The 18,831-nt window shown below is 41.8% G+C and overlaps 1 protein-coding gene across 1 annotated transcript in view; it reads right to left on the bottom strand.

Annotated features, from left to right (window-relative positions):
* Positions 1-10,650, bottom strand: part of LOC308288915 (multiple epidermal growth factor-like domains protein 10) — a gene marked incomplete at its 3' end in the record, with an annotated part of 138,144 nt that extends 127,494 nt beyond the window's left edge. Inside the window, exon 1 of the mRNA XM_080730389.1 lies at positions 10,575-10,650. Within this exon, the coding sequence (XP_080586515.1) occupies positions 10,575-10,635 (61 nt within the window). The 5' untranslated portion in view covers positions 10,636-10,650. The remainder of the gene's footprint in view (positions 1-10,574) is intronic.
* Between the last annotated feature and the right edge of the window lie 8,181 nt (positions 10,651-18,831).

Genomic DNA, 18,831 nt, shown 5'->3' on the forward strand with positions numbered 1-18,831 from the left:
GCTGGGTCAAGGTAAAAAGAGAAACCCAGTAAACAGCGTGTCCCTGACGACGTGCTGTAATGCTGTTGCATATTATTTATTATATTATCTGGCTGTACACAGAACACAGATAAGAGAGAAGAGGTGACATGCAGGGTGTTGCACCCAAACAGCTGCTCATATTTCACTGTGACATCACATGACCTCACTGTGTAGCAGTGTTGCAAAGTATCTAAGCACACTTACTCAAGTACTGTTACTTGAGTACAGTTTTGAGGTATTTGTACTATACTTGAGTATGTCCAATTTCCAATACTTTTACTTTTACTCCACTACAATTATTTGAAAACTTTAGTTACTAGTTACTTTGCAGATATAAATTATAATATTATAAAACATACATGAACCACTTTAGCCCAATTTTATACCTTTTGTACTTTTACTTTTGGTACTTTAAAGGTGTATTCAGTGATAATGAAAGTGGCCGGGGGTCATCTTGTCCCTTACTGGCCTTAAAGCGTGGAAATGTTTAGTTTTTTATAGATGTTTTACACCATTATAATGTTCTCGTTTTGATCATTAGACCCAATCACTGAATATCGGAAGGCCTACGTCTCCAGCTTCAGGTTATGTATGATACTGATTTACTACCAGACTGTGGCATTTTATGAGTTCAGTAGTTTACATTCTAGGCATTTAGCAGACGTTCTTAATTCAGAGCGGCTGTGGTTCTCAAAACTTTTATTTTGACCATCATAACTAAACATCATACATACCCACTGAACAATAGTCGTTTTTTACACGACTAGTGTTTTTTTAGCCTTAATTTCACCCGGCTAGAATCCGGTTATATTCACACCGAAAATATACTTTGCAATTTATTCCATAATTCAATGACTATTTATTTAAAAAAAGCTTAACTGATGTCCTATATTGGACTAACATATTTCTAATATCCGTTGATCATTATTAAGTATAGTTTAGATCTAGCCGAGATTTAGTCGACTAATTATAGTCGGCGTATCAACGTTTAAATTTACACCGAATTTAGACAATTAAAATAAATCCATATTTCAATAAACATTTCTTTAAAAAAACAACTGCACGTTGCAGAACGGAGCTCGAAATATTGGTGTAAAATGATTCCAATAGCCATCCGTCATTATAAGGTATACGTCTGGGTGTAGTCGTTTTATAGCCGGCTTGTCAACACCTTTGTTTAAACTAATGTCAATATAAAGTGTAAAAAACAAAAATATACGATGAAATGACCTCCTCAGTCAGATAGTGCAGTTCCTATTAGAAGCTGTAGAGGACGCCTGGCCCATGCTGGCTGGACGCTGTTCAGCTCCCGGGCAAAGTACTTGTGCGCATGTGCGTGGACGTGATCTTATTGATTAAACAAAATAATTGTAATCGCTAGGCTTATGCGCCTATACATTTAGTTTCCTCAACAATGCGTATACTACCCTAAAATGAACACAGGTGGGCACCGTCACCTTATAATAGAGCCAGAAGGTCTATGTTAGTATGTCAGTATTGATGGCTGAGTGGGTTGTGCTTAATGCTCAGTGGGTAACTACGGCCATACTCTACCCTGATTGGTCGAGGACTGGCTGGCCACCTCTGAAAACCGAATCTAGCTATGCTCGTAACACGGGCCATGGTGGAAGTCCTTATATGGTCAGCACACATTCTAGTGAGGAGAATAAATGGAACATGTACCAATTATATTTTTATTTGAATGAAATACAATCACTGAATATACCTTTAAGGACAGACTTTTACTTGTAACCGAGTATTTCTACATTGCCATAATGATACTTTTACCTAAGTAAAACACGTGAGTAGTTTTTCCACCACTGGTAATATGTCACTGTGACATGACCTTACTCTGTAGGAGTGTCGTCCACTATCTGAAGGCTGAATATAGATGACTCCGTATCGGGCCATAACAAATGATGTGTTGTTTGTTGCGTCACATTGTCCTGGCATTATCTTGTGGGGAGCACTCACATTGTTTACCAGAGAAATTTTGATTATGTACAGTACACTTTTGTTACACTTTAACAGATTGTCATTTTAGATTTGAGCTAAAAAAAAGCATTATTTTATTCTTTGGCTATACAAAAATAGCAGATATACAAGCTCATAGCGTGTCACCTTTCAAATAGTGAAAATAACCAATCTACAAGCTTTTTTAAGCATGTATATATAAATAATATAAATATAATTTGTCACAATATCAGCGCGGCACACCGTGCTGTGAGCTTGTATATCTGCTATTTTTCAATAGCTAAAGTATAAAATAATTCCAGGTCTTATTGCCGTCTTAATGGGTTAAGTGCAAGTTTGAGCAGAGCTGAAAAGATTATAAAGGTCTCACACACCATATCAGGGACGTGCTGGCCATTAGGAAAAGCGGGACAACTCCCGAACGGCCGGTTCATTCCCGGCCGGTCCAGGCCGGCCATTAGGAAAATAATTAAAATAAAATGTCGGCCTTTGTTCCATTTTGGGGGCTGGGCGGCCAACAAAGTAAATCGTCAGTGTCGGGCAGAAACCTCGTATCTCCAAGTTTCAAATTTATAATTTTTCTCGCAAAAGCAAAGCCCTGCTTCATCATACAAGGCCGTCGCACAAAAGTAGTGAAAACAGCAGATCTACAAGCACACAACGCCTCGCACCGCGAGGCGTTGTGTGCTTGTAGATCTGCTTGTTGTAGATCGGCTGTTTTCACTGTTTTAGTTTAAATAATTTTTTAAATGATAAATACAAAACAAACGGTTTTGGACATACAAGGTTTCCACCCAACAACGACGAAATATAACTCATGTAATTGGCCCACTGGCTTGTCACTTGTCATGATCTGAAATGGCCAATCTTTGAGTAGCAGCAGCAGCAATGAGGGGCTCTCCAACTCTTTTTCCCGGGCTGAATCAGGGTCCCAGCACGTCCCTGGTCAGACCAGACGCCTGCAGTATACTGTATGGTGAAACAAAGCCACCACAGTGTGACACAGAAACCATTTGTCCCTCAGGCCATCAGAACCCCAGAAACAATGACCCAAATGTCAGGTCAGTGCTCTTTAATCCACAATACTCACGGTCACAACAGAGCACACACGGGGTTAACCTTATTGTTTCTAAAGCACAACACTCTCCGCGCTCTCTTTCTAAAGGTTAGTCAGAGAAGAAAAAAATGCTTTGCTGGTACGAGGCTGGATGTTAATAAAAGGAGAATTTCACTTTGAAACGCTTTTTAAAACGTCTTTTTAACATCTAGTCTGGCTTTTCGCCGCACGCCAGAAATAGCTTGATTCAATGTTGATATTTGATATGATATTAATTGTATCAGATATGCCACCTTCCTAATATATATATTTTTTTAAATAAAGGACACATTAGACGGAAAATATCAGTCACCAGGAGCAGGATCAATTGTTTTCAATGAATCAGTATCATGGTTAAAATTGAGTTTGAAGTTACAATGTGTACTGTTTATACAAGAAGGGTCTGATCAAATTAATATGAAATATGCAGATATTGAATGACGCTACATAAACAACTGCTTGGGGTGCACAACAAAAGCCTGAGTTTAGGTTAAAATGACCCCAGAAGAGTTTTTAAGTGGAATACGCCTTTAATTAATAGAGGAGCCAAAGACATCCTCTGTTAATCCCTGTAAATAAAAATAAAAAAGAGAAAGAAGAGAAGAGAAAAGCATTGATTAATCATTAAACCTGTGAGTAATCCTTTCATCCATGGATTGGGACACAAACAGTTACAAGGGGGATTACAAGAGTATCGTCCGGCACAGCACGAATAATAAATATCAAATTAAAAGTACAGCCGCCTTAATTCCTGCACTGAAGCCACGCTCAATACTCATGAATGTCTTGATCCTCTGTGGCGGATACTTATGAAGCCCTTTTTTTGTACTTGGCTGCAGTGCACACCCAGTTAGTATCGTGCGCCAAAAATAGCCGATCTACAAGCACACAGCAAGTCACATCGTGACACGTTGTCAGCTTGTAGATCAGCTATTTTTGGTGGGCGAAAGCTGCCGGCAACTAACCGTGTACAGCAGGGATGGGCAACGTTGATGATGGAGAGGGCCACTATATTCCACACTCACTCCAGAGGGCCACTATATTCCACACTCACTCCAGAGGGCCACATTGCATACACTGTCAGGCAGAATTCTCTCATCTCCACATTTTAACTTCTTTCGTAATGAATGTTCTACTTCATCATTCTATGTCACACAAAAGTAGCAAAAATAGACGAACTAGGTGGGCTATTTTTGGAATTTTTGAATTTGCATCCTGAATAATCCATGAAGTAAAACGTATATTTAACTACAGTATGTTAACTACATTGGACTAGGGTATTAACGACTTGTAATTTTTGCAAGTCGACTCGACTCAGTAAAAAGTTGAGTTGAAGTCAACTTTATCGTTTGATGACGTCATCACATCACACACGACCCCCCCAATAAGCCCTTTTGCAAATCCCGCCCCATTCTGCCCTGTTACTATGATAGGACATTTGACCCTGGGCAGATTGTTTTTATAGTGGCAGTGAATGGGATTTTTTTTCCCCTTCATAGCCTCATTACAGCTATATAAAGTACCAAAGGAAAAACATCTAGGTGATATTAATAAAAAGGGAAGACAAAGGTACAGTAGTTACATTGCAAAACAGGGGGTTTACCCGAAAATATATGTTTTAATTTGTTTAATCCCAGTGGGACAGAATCCTCTTTGCAGATTCTTTTATAGTGGTAGTGGATGGGATTTTTTTTTCCCTTCATAGCCTCATTACAGCTATATAAAGTACCACAAAAAACACATCTACGTGATATTAATAAAAAGGGAAGAAAAAGGTACAGTAATTACATAGCAAAACAGTAGTTTTCCCCCCGAAAATAAATGTTTTAATTAGTTTAATCCTCTGGATCAGAAAGAGAATAGACCGCGCATTGCATCCTGGGTAGGAAGAGGACAGAACTATAATCCTAACCTCACATAATAGGCTGGCTTTTCGTAATTCTGCCCATTTAAAATATATGTACCCAATCGTGACTCTTAGACCATTGATATGGTCCATGTGAACTAGTTTGTTGAAGCTTATTCATTATGATGAGCGAGATCACGGCCGAGATCGCGGCCGTACCGGGCGATCGCCGTGTCGCGCACTGCGGACAGTTTTGAAAGCCACATTTAACATTCTCCACTGCACAAACTCCACCCCCGATAGCAAAAAGTGAATGTTTTTTTCTGGTTGGCCAGTCAGGGAGTCTCAGGGACCAATCAGAAGGCTGACAAACGGTCTATTATTTCGGGGGGTCCCCAGATGATTAACTCACTCAACTGTAAACAAACCAGCATACGGTTTAAGTGTAAAGAGGGTATCTGCACATTTCCAAAGTGACAATTTAAGGACTTTTTAATACCTCTAAAATTACAAATTAAACAAATTGTCAAATATATCGAGGCAGAAATTGTGAAAATAGCCGATATACATGCTCTCAACGCCTCGCGTTTGTGAGCATGTAGATCTGCTATTTTCACAATAGAAAGTATTATTATTAATTTTCTGTTTTCAACTTCGACTTTCAACTTTCTCTAGTGGGAGTCGACTTGTGTAATGAAGTCGACTTTTTCGTTAATGCCCTACATCCCCTACATTGGACATAAAAAAAGCTACTAATACAGACTGAAGTAATTAATGAGAGTCATGTTTGCATGTTTGGAATTGGAAAGCTTGGAGCTAAAATCAATAATATATCAGTTATTCCGATATCAACCTGTGGGCCGCATTAAGTGAAGATGGGGGCCGCATGTGGCCCCCGGGCCGCCAGTTGCCCATGTACTGTATGGTGTACAGTATATGAGGCTTAAGAACGACTCGCACACGACTGCAATAACTGAACTCTGTGTAAAGCTGGATGTTGATACTCCAATTTAAAGGGATGGACCACTTCACTCATTTTCAAACTTATCAGCGAAACATATATTTGGCTGTGGACCCCGACCTGAAAGTATTTTGTTGAAAATATTTTGGACCCCTAAACTGATTGGGGCCCTCAGCACTAAAGAGCATGAGCGAGGACCAATTGTATATGAAGCTATAGTTGAAAATACATGGAATGCTCATTGAACCACAGAGTTTTGCTGTGTAGAGCGAATAAGCATCAGTGGTGTAAGAACAGCTTGAAAACAGAGGAGGGTCACATAGAGCTTCTTCAGTTATCTGGCTGATGCCCGAAGAAGGTCTATGTGACCGAAACATTGCTTAAAGAGGCGGTGCCATAGTTTTGTACTTTTTCTGGTTTTCATGTGTCTAGGAGGTTGACAGTACTTCATTAGACCCCCTGGTGTGGTTGTTATGAGCAATTATGCATTCTCTTTTTATTTGGGTTTTTAGCTGGAGGCTGCCATCTTGTGGGTCAAATGTGCCGTTCCAAAAACACAGTTACTTATTACATCATAGAATCAACCCCTCCCCTAATTACCATTCACCCAACACACGTGGGTGTGGCTACCTTCAGCTGGGTCACCACCCACCATGACAACCACGCATACCAATGAACTGGTGGGGGTGGCCACATAAAAACATAATTTTAACTGTTCTGCTGCCCTTGACGACGCTCACCGTCAGTGAAAGGGTTAATACCATGGCGCCGTTGACGGCGAGGACTGTCAATCTTACTGTATATACAGTAAAGATATTATTACTTACTGTACGTCGCTCCGGTCCCGCCCGCATCGGTAATGTCCGCGATTTGTTTACAACGCACGTCGGGCGTGCACGCGAAGTTAACGTCCTCCATAGTAAATCCATTGAGAGGCCCATAAAGAGACTTCATTTTCTCCAAAAGGGACATTCTTATACAAAGGATGGTCTCCACTCTCCATACTATACACACAAGCTGGGCGCAGCCATGTTCTCTTCTGGGCTCACACTGTCATGTGACTAGATGACGTAATCGTTGCCGTCAAGTGATAATCCAAAAAAACAAAAACAACCCCCTTCCGGCCCTTCAAAATAATAGCGGCGGCCTATGGAGGAAACGGCGTGGCACCGAGGCACCAAGCAAACCTTCAGATTAAGAGGCAGTAGTTGTGTTAACTCTTTCTGTACACTTTTTTTTTTAAATTCTTCCTCCTAGTATAATCGTAATAGTAGATAATCATGTTTTATAGGGGGGGGAAATCATGGCACCCCATCTTTAAATAATAAAAAGTGTTCCTATTGTTCAGGTGCAGACAGTGCTTTTCATTTAGTTTTTCTCTCAGTCAGTTTGTATTGAAACATTTCTGGCGCAGGATGCAGTCCTCTAGTCTACGCCAGACTCAACACAATATAAATATTTTCTTAAAGAATTGTGATATTCATATTCACAATTCACAATGTACTGCCCTGCAAAAGTGTTCCTATTGTTCAGGTGCAGATGGTGCGCATCATTCTGTTTATGTCAGTTTATTGAAATTTATTGAAACATTTCTGGCACAGGATGCAGTCCTCTACGCCAGGCTCAACACAATATAAATATTTTCTTAAAGAATTGCGATATTCATATTCACAATTCACAACGTATTGCCCTGCAACCCACCCCACAGTTGAGGAACTTCTTTTGTAATTCAGACACAAAAGAAAAAAAGAAAGAAAAGAAGGAGACTAGTCAGGGACATGCTGGGCCCCTGATTCAGCCCGGGAAAAAGAGTTGTAGAGGCCCTCATTGCGCGCTATAGAGAGATCTCTCTCTATAGCGCTGCTGCTACTCAAAGATTTGCCATTTCAGATCATGACAAGTGACAAGCCAGTGGGCCAATTACATGAGTTATATTTCGTTGTTGTCGGGTGGAAACCTTGTATGTCCAAAACCGTTTGTTTTCTATTTATCATTTTAAAAATGATTTAAACTAGTAAAAACAGCCGATCTACAAGCACACAACGCCTCGCACCGCGAGGTGTTGTGTGCTTGTAGATCTGCTGTTTTTACTACTTTTGTGCGACGGCCTTGTATGATGAAGCAGGGCTTTGCTTTGCGAAAAAATGTACACATTTGAAACTTGGAGATACAAGGTTTCTGCCCGACAGTGACGATTTACTTTGTTGGCCGCCCAGCCCCCAAAATGGAACGAAGACATTGTATTTTAAATTTTTTCCTAATGGCCGGCCTGGACCGGCCGGGAATGAACCAGCCGTTCGGGAGTTGTCCCGCTTTTCCCAGTGGCCAGCACGTCCCTGAGACTAGTATTGTGTAAAAGTCTTCTTGGCACAACATATAATAAAGCACTGCTGCTGAAGGTTGAAGGACAACTTTGGTTCATATTTTAGATTGTAATTAGAGAAAAAAAAAGTGAGTGTTAAAAACTTTTCATTTGCTTCGTTCTATTGTTTCATCGCGTTTACCGTGCTAAAATGTGGGGCATGCGTTCGCATGGGGGCATGCGTACAAGAGGCTAAATATGTCTTTTTAGACACAATAAGCCAGCAGTTTCTTTATTGCTATTTACAGTAACACTTCTAGCCCCCATAAGCCATAAGTCACATCCATCCACGAAAGGTTGCGTTGTATCTTGGGAATGGGCTTATTCTGTGTAAAATTACATATTTAGCCACTTGTACGCATGCCCCCAACCACTGAAATAAGAATCTCTAAAACACTAGAAAGAAGTAAATGAAATAATTTGAACACTCATCTTTTATATTATTTAATTACAATCTAAAATATGAACCCTTTTTGTAAAAAAATAAATAAAGTTGTCCTTTAAGTAGAATGACATACCGCATCTGTTATATTCCATTCTGTATTTACTAAATAATAATAATAATAATAATAATAAATGAAATATGACATGAGAATGTGCCAACATGCAAACATGAACTACTATTGCCACGACTGCTGTGCACAAGTGACACAAGTGAAGGTCACAGGGGAGGCAGCTTAAAAGGTCAAAGCTATTAGGGTTCACCAACCCGGGAAATTAAACAATAATGACAACATTCAGATCACAACCTAAAGCCAACGAGGGAAATGGATAGAGAAAGAGATACAGACAAAGCAGAGGGAGATGAATAGGGTTTTGGGCATATATATATATTGACAGATGATTTCTACCTGAAGACAAGAGCTGTTTGCTAAGTTACAAACAAATCCACTGTGGTGCGCAAAAGAAAAAGGAATACCCCTCCCGCAAACACTGTTCAATATTTTGTGTGCAGTAGCTTATTGTGAGCTTGCTCACGGGACCTACACTGTACGAGAAAGAGGACAAACAGGACATGCTACAGTGCATAGTTTAATTACCCCCCCCCCATCTTGTTGAAAAGCAAGACTTTTTCAATGACCTCCATGCTCTAGAATATGTCCCAAACAAAAGATCTGTCCAATGCACTTAGCATCAAGCAGTGCGGGCAGCCATATATACCCAATAGCTGCTAGCTGTCCATTCTCTCTGTGGCCTGGTGGAGCTCAAACCTCACACGACAGAGTCAAGGAGCATTTTGTCAGAGTGCCCTCAGGAGAGTAGAAGCATGCCTGTTGTTTACAAGGAACTCTTGAATGTCGGCGCTGTCGGGTGTAAAACTCTTAAGTCCCCACCCAAAAAACGCTACTCTTCAGGAAATGGAAGAAGGGGGGGGGGGGGGGGCTGGTGTCTGGGGGCATGACTGGTGTCTTGCCACCAGTCATGTTGCCATACCTTAGCTTTTTCTGAACTGATGCCACTGATGGAGACATGAATTCATGGATATAATTTGTAGTTTTTGTCCCATTCCTAAGCCAACAATTTGATGACCAGCAGTGGTTCCATGAATTCAAGTCTTCGATAGAAAAAAAGTCAATTAGGGTGTTGAAATATCCCTGTGAACCAATATCAACTTTCACTTTCAAAAAATAGCTAAAATAGCCAATCCACAACCTCACAACGCCTCATTTAGCGCCATATTCCTATGTGCCGAAAATGGCGTCAACTTAGGGGTAAAAAACTTAAACAGCTTAAATCTGGAGATACAAGCTTTCTGCCTGACGACACAGAGGATAAAGGATGACAATACGGTCCAGCTCCCCCTCAGGCTGAGACATTCACTTCCTCTTTGTAATGAGGAGGGTCAACAGTGTCCTATAGTGTTTACCATCTAGAGTGGATGGAATTGATTCCATTGGCTGAGCAGCTGTACCGGGCATTGCACCCATAGAGGGAATGCTGCCACAGTTTTATTCACTGTTTCCTTGTTTTTTTGTCTTATAATATTTGAGTTTTTCATACATTTGAGTGTTATGTCGCTCCTTTAGATGGGTGAACTATCTATCTATCTATCTATCTATCTATCTATCTATCTATCTATCTATATATCTATATATATATATATATATATATATATATATACACACTATAACATTTCATCAATAATGATGCATAATAATAACATTTCATAAATAAAAGAAATGAAAAAATGTCAGAAGTAGTGAAAATAGCAGAACTACAAGCTCACAACGTGGCATGAAGCAATGCGTTGTGATCCTGTAGATCTGCCATTGAAATCAGTGAAGTAAACGCAGGTAACATCAGTGTTACTTACGAGCACACAGATCTCCACTTTCATAGAAGCCTGGACAACACTGGGACCTTCTGCGATACATGGTCCTAACGCCCCTCCTGTACGCTGTCTTGTAGCTGATCCTGCACACAAGGTGGAAATAAGGTTTGTCGGGTATTGGTCCACTCCTGGTTTATGTTAAGGATCCCCTAATTGGATCCCCATTTGAAAATATGTTGTGCCAGGGACCCCCAAAAGATCACATTTGGTAATGTCCATATATGGGCATGTTTTGACATAACACAACTATCATGAAGGGGTCTCCATTATGAGTAACTGGTCCCATATACATCACTGGCCAGATGGCCAAGAATTGGCATGTCACCCTGAGGTCGCAAGTCACCCTGAGGTGTCGTGTCTTACTAGTATATTTCCATTGCTACCCGAGGATGTGCACACTCAAAAATATTTGCATACTGTTAGTCATGTGTGGGCAAGGTGTGCGTTCCTATGAGCCGCTGTCTGCCTGGTGACAGTTACAACACACACACACACGCGTGCGCATGTGCGTGCGCACGTGCGTGCGTGCGTGTGTCACTCGCACAGATGTCGGACCCCCAGCGAAGGATGAAGATGGTCAGATGGGCGGGCTGTGTGTCTTCTAAAAATCCATGATTCATTAATGATTGATTGATTGATTGATTGAATACTTTTTTTATCATGCTTATTAACAGTACAGTCAAGGATATACAGAAAGCCCCGGGGAGCTTGTTTCCATTGTGGTCGTTTGAACTCAATTCATCAACACATTGTGTGAATGTAACATGAAGCCACAGTGACATAGAAGTCGTTCCAGTCCTCCCGACGTCGTCACAGTAAAGGTCCCGTCAAGGACGCCCGCGTTCTTGTAGCGTTTCAGAATAAAAGCGGAGGGCTCTCTAAAGTGTTGAGCATAAAGTTTAATGTGCTCATTAAAAACCAACCCGCTGGCAGCTGTAGCTCGTCAACATTAGCATATCATGCACGCGTCAAAATGTATGTGTGTGAGCGAGTATGTGCATGCGCAATGTATCTAAAATATATGATCTTTATTTTATTTACGGAAAACATATATTTTTAGATGGATTTGTACATACTGTACTGTAGGGCAGTGGTTTTCAAACTTTTTTGACACACCTGTAAATAACCTTTTCATCCACGGCATCCTAAATTACACGGTCATATTTTTTTTTATCTTACTGCATATCATATTACGCCACATAATATGTATCTTTTCGCCTGAGATGTGATATGTCAGGGAGAAATATCCGTTTTCATCAGAACTGACTGAAAACAAATGTATACTTCGTCCCGGCAACCACACAGTTAATTATGTCCTTGTCCCTTTTATGCCCATATATGGAGATCCCTGATGTCATCAATATTAAGGCCATGTCAGGTTTAATTGTGACCGTAGGTCGCAGTTTACTATCAGAACCGTCCGACCGGACGGGTAACACCTGACACTGTGGTCCCCCTGGCACATCACTGTGACATCACAGGTGACATCATAGGGATGTCAGATATTCAGAGCAGGGATCTCCACGTATGGGCATGAACAGGTGACATCACAGTGATGTCGGATACTCAGAGCAGGGATCTCCATATATGGGCATAAAAGGGTTTCAGTTAGGGATCTCCATACAGTATATGGGTATAAAAGGGATTGTATCCCAGATGATGCCCTGTTAGGAAAACCACACTAACAGAATCCATATATGGCCAAGACAGATGACGCGACCTCAAGGTCGCGTTTTGCCCTTAGGCGTCTTACTGGTGGGTTAATAAACATGTTAACCAGTAAGACTCCCTAATCGGGAGATAAGCGACCGTCAGGTGACATGTATACACAAAGAGGGCTGTAAGTGGCATTGGTTCCTGAGTGTAGGGGGCGTGTAGACATAGTGTGTACCGATTGCGTGATTTTAGGGCAAAATCTGTAGGAGCAGTGTCCAAAAATGTGTTTTGCAAGAATCGGCCTCATGGTGGCGCTAGAAGAGGGGCATGTGAGAAATGAGGGGTGGGGTCTCCGCGTTGCCTTGGCGGACGAATAGGTACCGGCCCCGGCTCTCCCGGACGCTCCTAGCCCAAAAGTATTCAACCGATCGATCGATCGATCGATCGATCGATCAATCAATGTCAGTATTATGTTAGTACAGTACATACCTGTGTCTGGTGCATTTGAACCAGTTGAGGATGTCCGTACATCTTGTGTAGTAGACCTGGTCAAATGGATGGGCGTAGGACTCCTGTACGGTCACTGCATAGCTGCACACACACACACACACACACACACACACACACACACACACACACACACACACACACACACACACACACACACACACACACACCAAGAGCATGAGGGAGGGATGTGTCCACAGACAGCAAAACAACATAGGACTCATCACTGTACTCTGTTGTACTCCTTATAGCAGGGGCCTTCAACGTTTTCAGGCCAAGGACCCCTTAGTTGAGAGAGAGATGAAGCATAGACCCCCCACAACCTTTTCATAGAATCCATATAGTTTCATTGTTTGACAGCACAATTATTAGTGTATTTTGGATTCATGTCAATTTGTGTTTTCAGATATTTAACCACTTGAACCGTCAATACTTAATAAAGTTGACCTCTCACCCTGTACTTAGTGTGCTCTTTTTCCCCTCAACACCAAACCTCTTTGCCGAAAATAGCTCACAATGCCTCGCAACGCCTCGCTTGTAGATCTGCTATTTTTGGCTAAAGTTCTCAGAATATGGACAATAGTGTTGAAGTGGTTAATATAAAAAAGGAGAAAAAAGGAGCTATCACACAAGGATTTGGCGGCCCCCCTGTAGTAACTCTGAGGACCCTCCTAGGGGTCCTGTACCCCCTGTTGAAGACCCCTGCCTTAGTGGGTTGTTGCTGGTCCTTCTTGTCACCTCGCAGGCTGCCACACTGCTAAACTCTCATGAGTCTGGAAGAATAAAGCCTTGCGTATTCTTTGGCCCTGGTCTTGGAATGACCTGCAGTGATCTCTCTAGTGAGGGATTGCCATGGGCACACTGCTTTGATGTGTAGCAAATGTTGGTGCTCTTAGTTATACATTATATTGGTCACTTTGTAGATTCACTCTGAAGGTCACTCTGTTTTTCCTTGAGCTTCCTAGGAAGTGGCTAGGAACAAGAGGAAGTGACACCAACGTAATTTTCTCTATCTCGCAATTCCAACCGGCAGATCCGTCGCACCACGGGTGCCAAACTGCAGCCGGAGGTTGGGTAGAATGCACTGGAGTCAGTGGAAGCCTGTGGAGCAGCCTGGGAGCAGCTCATGAATAAACACTATTTCTGAACAATTGAGACCTTTTAACATACTCAGCTCAGGGAAATAAAAGAAGGTCACACATTTTTTTTTCTGCCGTGTTGATTTTCGATGTGTGCACTGTGTCATTTTATAGCGGTATCTAAAGATTCCTGTCTGGGAATCAAATCTTGTATTATTTGCCGTTATTATTATTATTTCATTATGCACAGTGCACATCGAAAAGCAAGTGATTGCAAAAATACCTGTGATATGACTTATTTCATTTTCCTGAACAGATTATATGACAAAGGTCATAAATAGTGTTTCTTCCAGGTTTGTTCATGAGCTGATCTAGTCGGCTCCAGTCACTGTCACGTATTTCATCGCACTTTCGGTGCGAGTTTTGGAACCCATGGGGAGCGTCATGGCGCATGCCAGGTGGTCACGTGTTTCCCTTCCTTCTATTTTAACTTCCTTGGGTAGTGGGTATTGTTTTTATGGGTGTTATATGTCTGTCATTGTTATTTGTCCAGTAATTGTTGTTACTGGCAGAGCAGTGTATTATTTATTACCTCTCCTCTAAGCCAGTTCACACCAAGGGGCGTTCGCTTGGTTCCCTGGAATTGAAGCCCATTACCGGGTTCTCTTTGAGCCTGCTGGTCCTATTAATGGCCCAGCAGATGTCGCTATTTCACCTTCTACTGGTGGCAATACATTATAATCTCTCTCTTTTTTTTTTTTTTTTATCCCACAATTTTGTAACCCATTTTTTCACCCAGTGCCAATTGCCTATGTAATCCTGGGCTCTGCTCTCCCTCTGCCACGCCTGGGGAGACAACGGACTGACCTCATGCTTCCTTCTATGCATGAGGAGTCCAAGTTGCTTCTTTTCACCTGACAGTGGAGATTTCCCTGGTTTGGACGTAGCGCGTGGAAGGAACACGTTATTCCAACCAGTTCCTTTCCCCTCCATCAGGCACCCCGGCTGGCCAGGGGGAGGCATTATTGAGACCAGGATCACGTGCATGTTTTTGTGAGGGTATCAACCCTAGGAGACACGGGGAGAACATGCAAACTCCACACAGAAAGGCCCTATCGCCAACCCCACCTAGGGTGTGGGCGCTGATGACACGGAGGGAGGAACACGCCGCCAGTGCCCACAGCGTCCCCCGGCGGGAATCGAACCCAGGACCTTCTAGCTGTGAGGCAAAGCGCTAACCACTGCACCACCGTGACCCCTACATTATAATCTCATTATGAGTGTACTTAGTTACCTCTCCCAGTGGCTGCAGACGTTGGGGTCCTCTGGGTTGAGGGTCCATGCTGCTGCCGTCAGGTAGACCACCATGAACCACAGCAGCCCACCCACCCCCATTCTATACCTGCACCATGAGAGAGAGACATAGACACACAGAGGGAGAGAGAGAGAGAGAGAGAGAGAGAGAGAGAGAGAGAGAGAGAGAGAGAGAGAGGGGAGAGAGGAGAGGGAGGGAGGGAGGGAGGGGGGGGGGGGGTTCATGTTATACCAAGTGAATGCAAAACATCGAAATACTGCTGTCAACTTTCAAAAGTTTAATACCAAGCTAACCTCTCCTATGTGGATGTATAACTATTTCTGAGAGAAAATATTTTTAAGTCTAAAATAGTCTTCCCTCAAAGTTAGGGGTTATAAAATAAACATATTTAAAAGGTATAAAATTCAAATTCTGACAATGTTCTCCATCCAACTGTAACGCCCAAGGAATCAAACACCCAGATTGTGCTGCTGGCATCAGCAACGGTTAGAGCAGAGAGCCTCAGACATCTCTCTCCCTGCCTGGCACTGTTAACTTCGCAGACTAAAACTAACTAAAAGAATGTTCGTGGACTGCCTTTTTCCACCGGCGAAAATGAAATAAAAACTAAGCTATGATGACTAGAACTAAGACTAAATATATATATATAACAAATACAAAAATAGACTAAATGTTAGGGAGGGACATAGATATAGACAAGTCATTTTATGTTTGGTTGCACTCGGGTGTTGCAATCTGAAAATAGCGGGCAAGTGTGGCTAGTTCCATTCCTTTTGTCTCACCACGCCTCTCAGTCGTTATAAAATACCACGTAACCACATGCCTCTTGTTGCTTATTGCTTCAGCCGTCGAGGCCCGCCAAAAAACTTTTTTTAAGACAAAATCAACTGTAGATTTAGTCGACTAAATCATATGATAGATATTTAGTCAACTAAAACTAGACTACTGTATATTTCCAAGCCTGGATATTTAATAAGCAAAATCGATTTGGACCCCAGGAGTTTAAAAGAACCAGGCGGCTATTTGCAACATGTATTTGCCTCTATTTGAATGGCGTTTGATATGCAAAATGGGGTCAGACCCCCAGCTACTATTGGGTACATGGCTACTATTTGCCCCAGGACTACTATGTGGAAATATGCGGTAAAACTAAATCTTTTGAGGTTACTAAAATATGACAAAAAAAAGAAGTTTTATTCAAATGACTATGCGTACATTCTTTTAATCACGTTAATTCTCTGTAATTAATTAATCGCAATTAATCAGTTAAAGTCCCAGCCCTAATATATATATATATATATATATATCTGTTGTTCCTAATGACTCTCCACAGTGTTTGTGTCCCAAATGGGGACTTTGGATGAAATCACAGAGATAAATCTAGTTTTTGCAAGACTTCAGGACGTACAAACACTGTACTGTAAAGGGCGAATTCATGTAGCGCTTTTATCCAAAGCGCTTTACATATATTGTGCATTATATTCACCCTTTCACACACACATTCAGGATCGGGATCGAACTGGGAACCTTGCGGTTACCACTGCCAGATCTAGCCTGTATACTAAGGGAAGGAAGGAAGAATCAGAAGGTGGGCGACCTTCCCGCGTGGGCGAAAAAACATTTAGATTTGAACATTTTCAAGCTTTTTTTCAAGCCTAGAACCGGCCCTGGCGATTACCATCCGGGCCGCTCTACCAGCCAATCTATTCTTGAGCCACTGCCGCCCACTGCAGTGGAATCGGGATATTATGAATATATTTTCATAAACCTGTACCACTCCTTCTGGGATATTAACATCAGATTAAGGAAATAGTCAGAGCGTTTCAGGCAAAAATCGTGCACTTTATGAAAGAAGCATGACATTTGGCACACAGTTAGAACATGCCATATGGAACATTTTTGGCTATAGGGGCATCGCAGATTTGTCTTGGGAAACTTGTGGGAGCCAATCAAAGTTGGGCTCTCATAGACTTTACCATAGAGTAAAATAATACAAAAAATAAATATGCTTTAAGTAGCATGTGGGGGGTCAAACTAGGTGTTTTTTGGGATTCTGAATCCAATGCAAGCAGTTGTGTTGCACGGAAAACATTCCTTTCCAAGAAACGTCCGCCACAAAACTGTGAAAAGTGATGACTCATCACTAAATCATAGTTATTGCAAAATTATGGGTCAGTTTTTAGCTCAAGGAATGTTTTTCCTGCAAAACAACTGCTTGCATTGGATTCGGAATCCCAAAAAACACCTAGTTTGACCCCTCACATGCTACTTAAAGCATATTTATTTTTTGTATTATTTTACTCTATAGTAAAGTCTATGAGAGCCCAACTTTGATTGGCTCCCACAAGTTTCCCATCACAAATCTGCGATGCCCCTATAGCCAAAAATGTTCCCTATGGCATGTTCTAAATGTGTGCCAAATTCCATGCTTCTTTCATAAAGTGCACGATTCCATCAAAATACTGCCCGAAACGCCTGGACTACAAGAAAACAGGTAGTCCGGAATTCTCATTTAAGCGACCGTGGCTTGGTTTAGTACTTTGTTGTATTTTATATTGATTTCATAATATCAATAACATCTTAACGTGTTATGCCAATTATTTGGTGCCCCCCCCCCCCCCCCCCCCCCCTTGCAATATCTTCACGGTCCACCAGTGGTTGAGAATAACTGAGCCTACAGAGTCTATGGATCCATCATATATGGTGACGTGCGCTGACTAAGGTTGATTCAGCTTCCAGCTCACTGTCAGCACTCAGCACTCTGTCTCAGTGGAGACAGCCTGTCTTCACTCCTCTCACTTAAACCCCAGTGGTCTACAGTAAACTAAACACATCTTAAACCCCAGTGGTCTACAGTAAACTAAACACATCTTAAACCCCAGTGGTCTACAGTAAACTAAACACATCTTGTCGCTGTCGGGCAGATAAACCTCCTATCGCCATAGTCTAAATATTTGAGTACAGCGACACTCGAAAGATCCGCAAGATCGAAACGCGGTGCGAAGCGGCGCGTTTTGAGCTTGTAGATCTGCTACTTTTGATGCTTTTGAATTTGAGCCCTGAAAAGTAACAGTTTTGGACAAACGGCACGAGGTTTCTATCCAACGTGCAGAGAATGTTAGAGAGGCAGGGGCTGACATTTCTAAAAGGGCCTTTTGTTGAAAAATATCAAAAATAGCCGACCTCCAAGCTCACAGCATGTTGCGCTGCGACGCGTTGTGAGCTTGGAGGTTGGCTATTTTCGGTACTTGATGCCACACTCAACCATAATCAAGCCAATATTGGAGAAGTGGCGTACAGCATGGATTTCTACACAGAGAGGGCAATTGTTTCAACATAAGATGCTGCATTTAAATTCAGAATTTGGACAAGGTAATTCTCTTGAATGCTGCCTTCAGGTATGGCATTTGCATTTCTTTCACCATAGTGAAAACTGCATTCATGGTCTGGAGAGGGCACTTTTTAGAGACGGATACAAGGGCAGGGGCTCCGGCTCAAGCCCCCTTTGATGTATATGTGTGCACATGCCTGTCCGAGTCCGACAGAGACAATTTTACTCAAGTACTGTAAGTAAGAACTTTGTACTTCTACTCTATTACATCATGGGTAAATCTTTTAACTGTGCTACGATTGTTTAAAAAAAGTCTGGCTAAAAGTTACTTTGTTTGTCAAGAGATCATTA

Source organism: Nannobrachium achirus, assembly GCF_963921795.1.
Source record: "Nannobrachium achirus genome assembly, chromosome: 7".
Classification (NCBI taxonomy): domain Eukaryota; kingdom Metazoa; phylum Chordata; class Actinopteri; order Myctophiformes; family Myctophidae; genus Nannobrachium; species Nannobrachium achirus.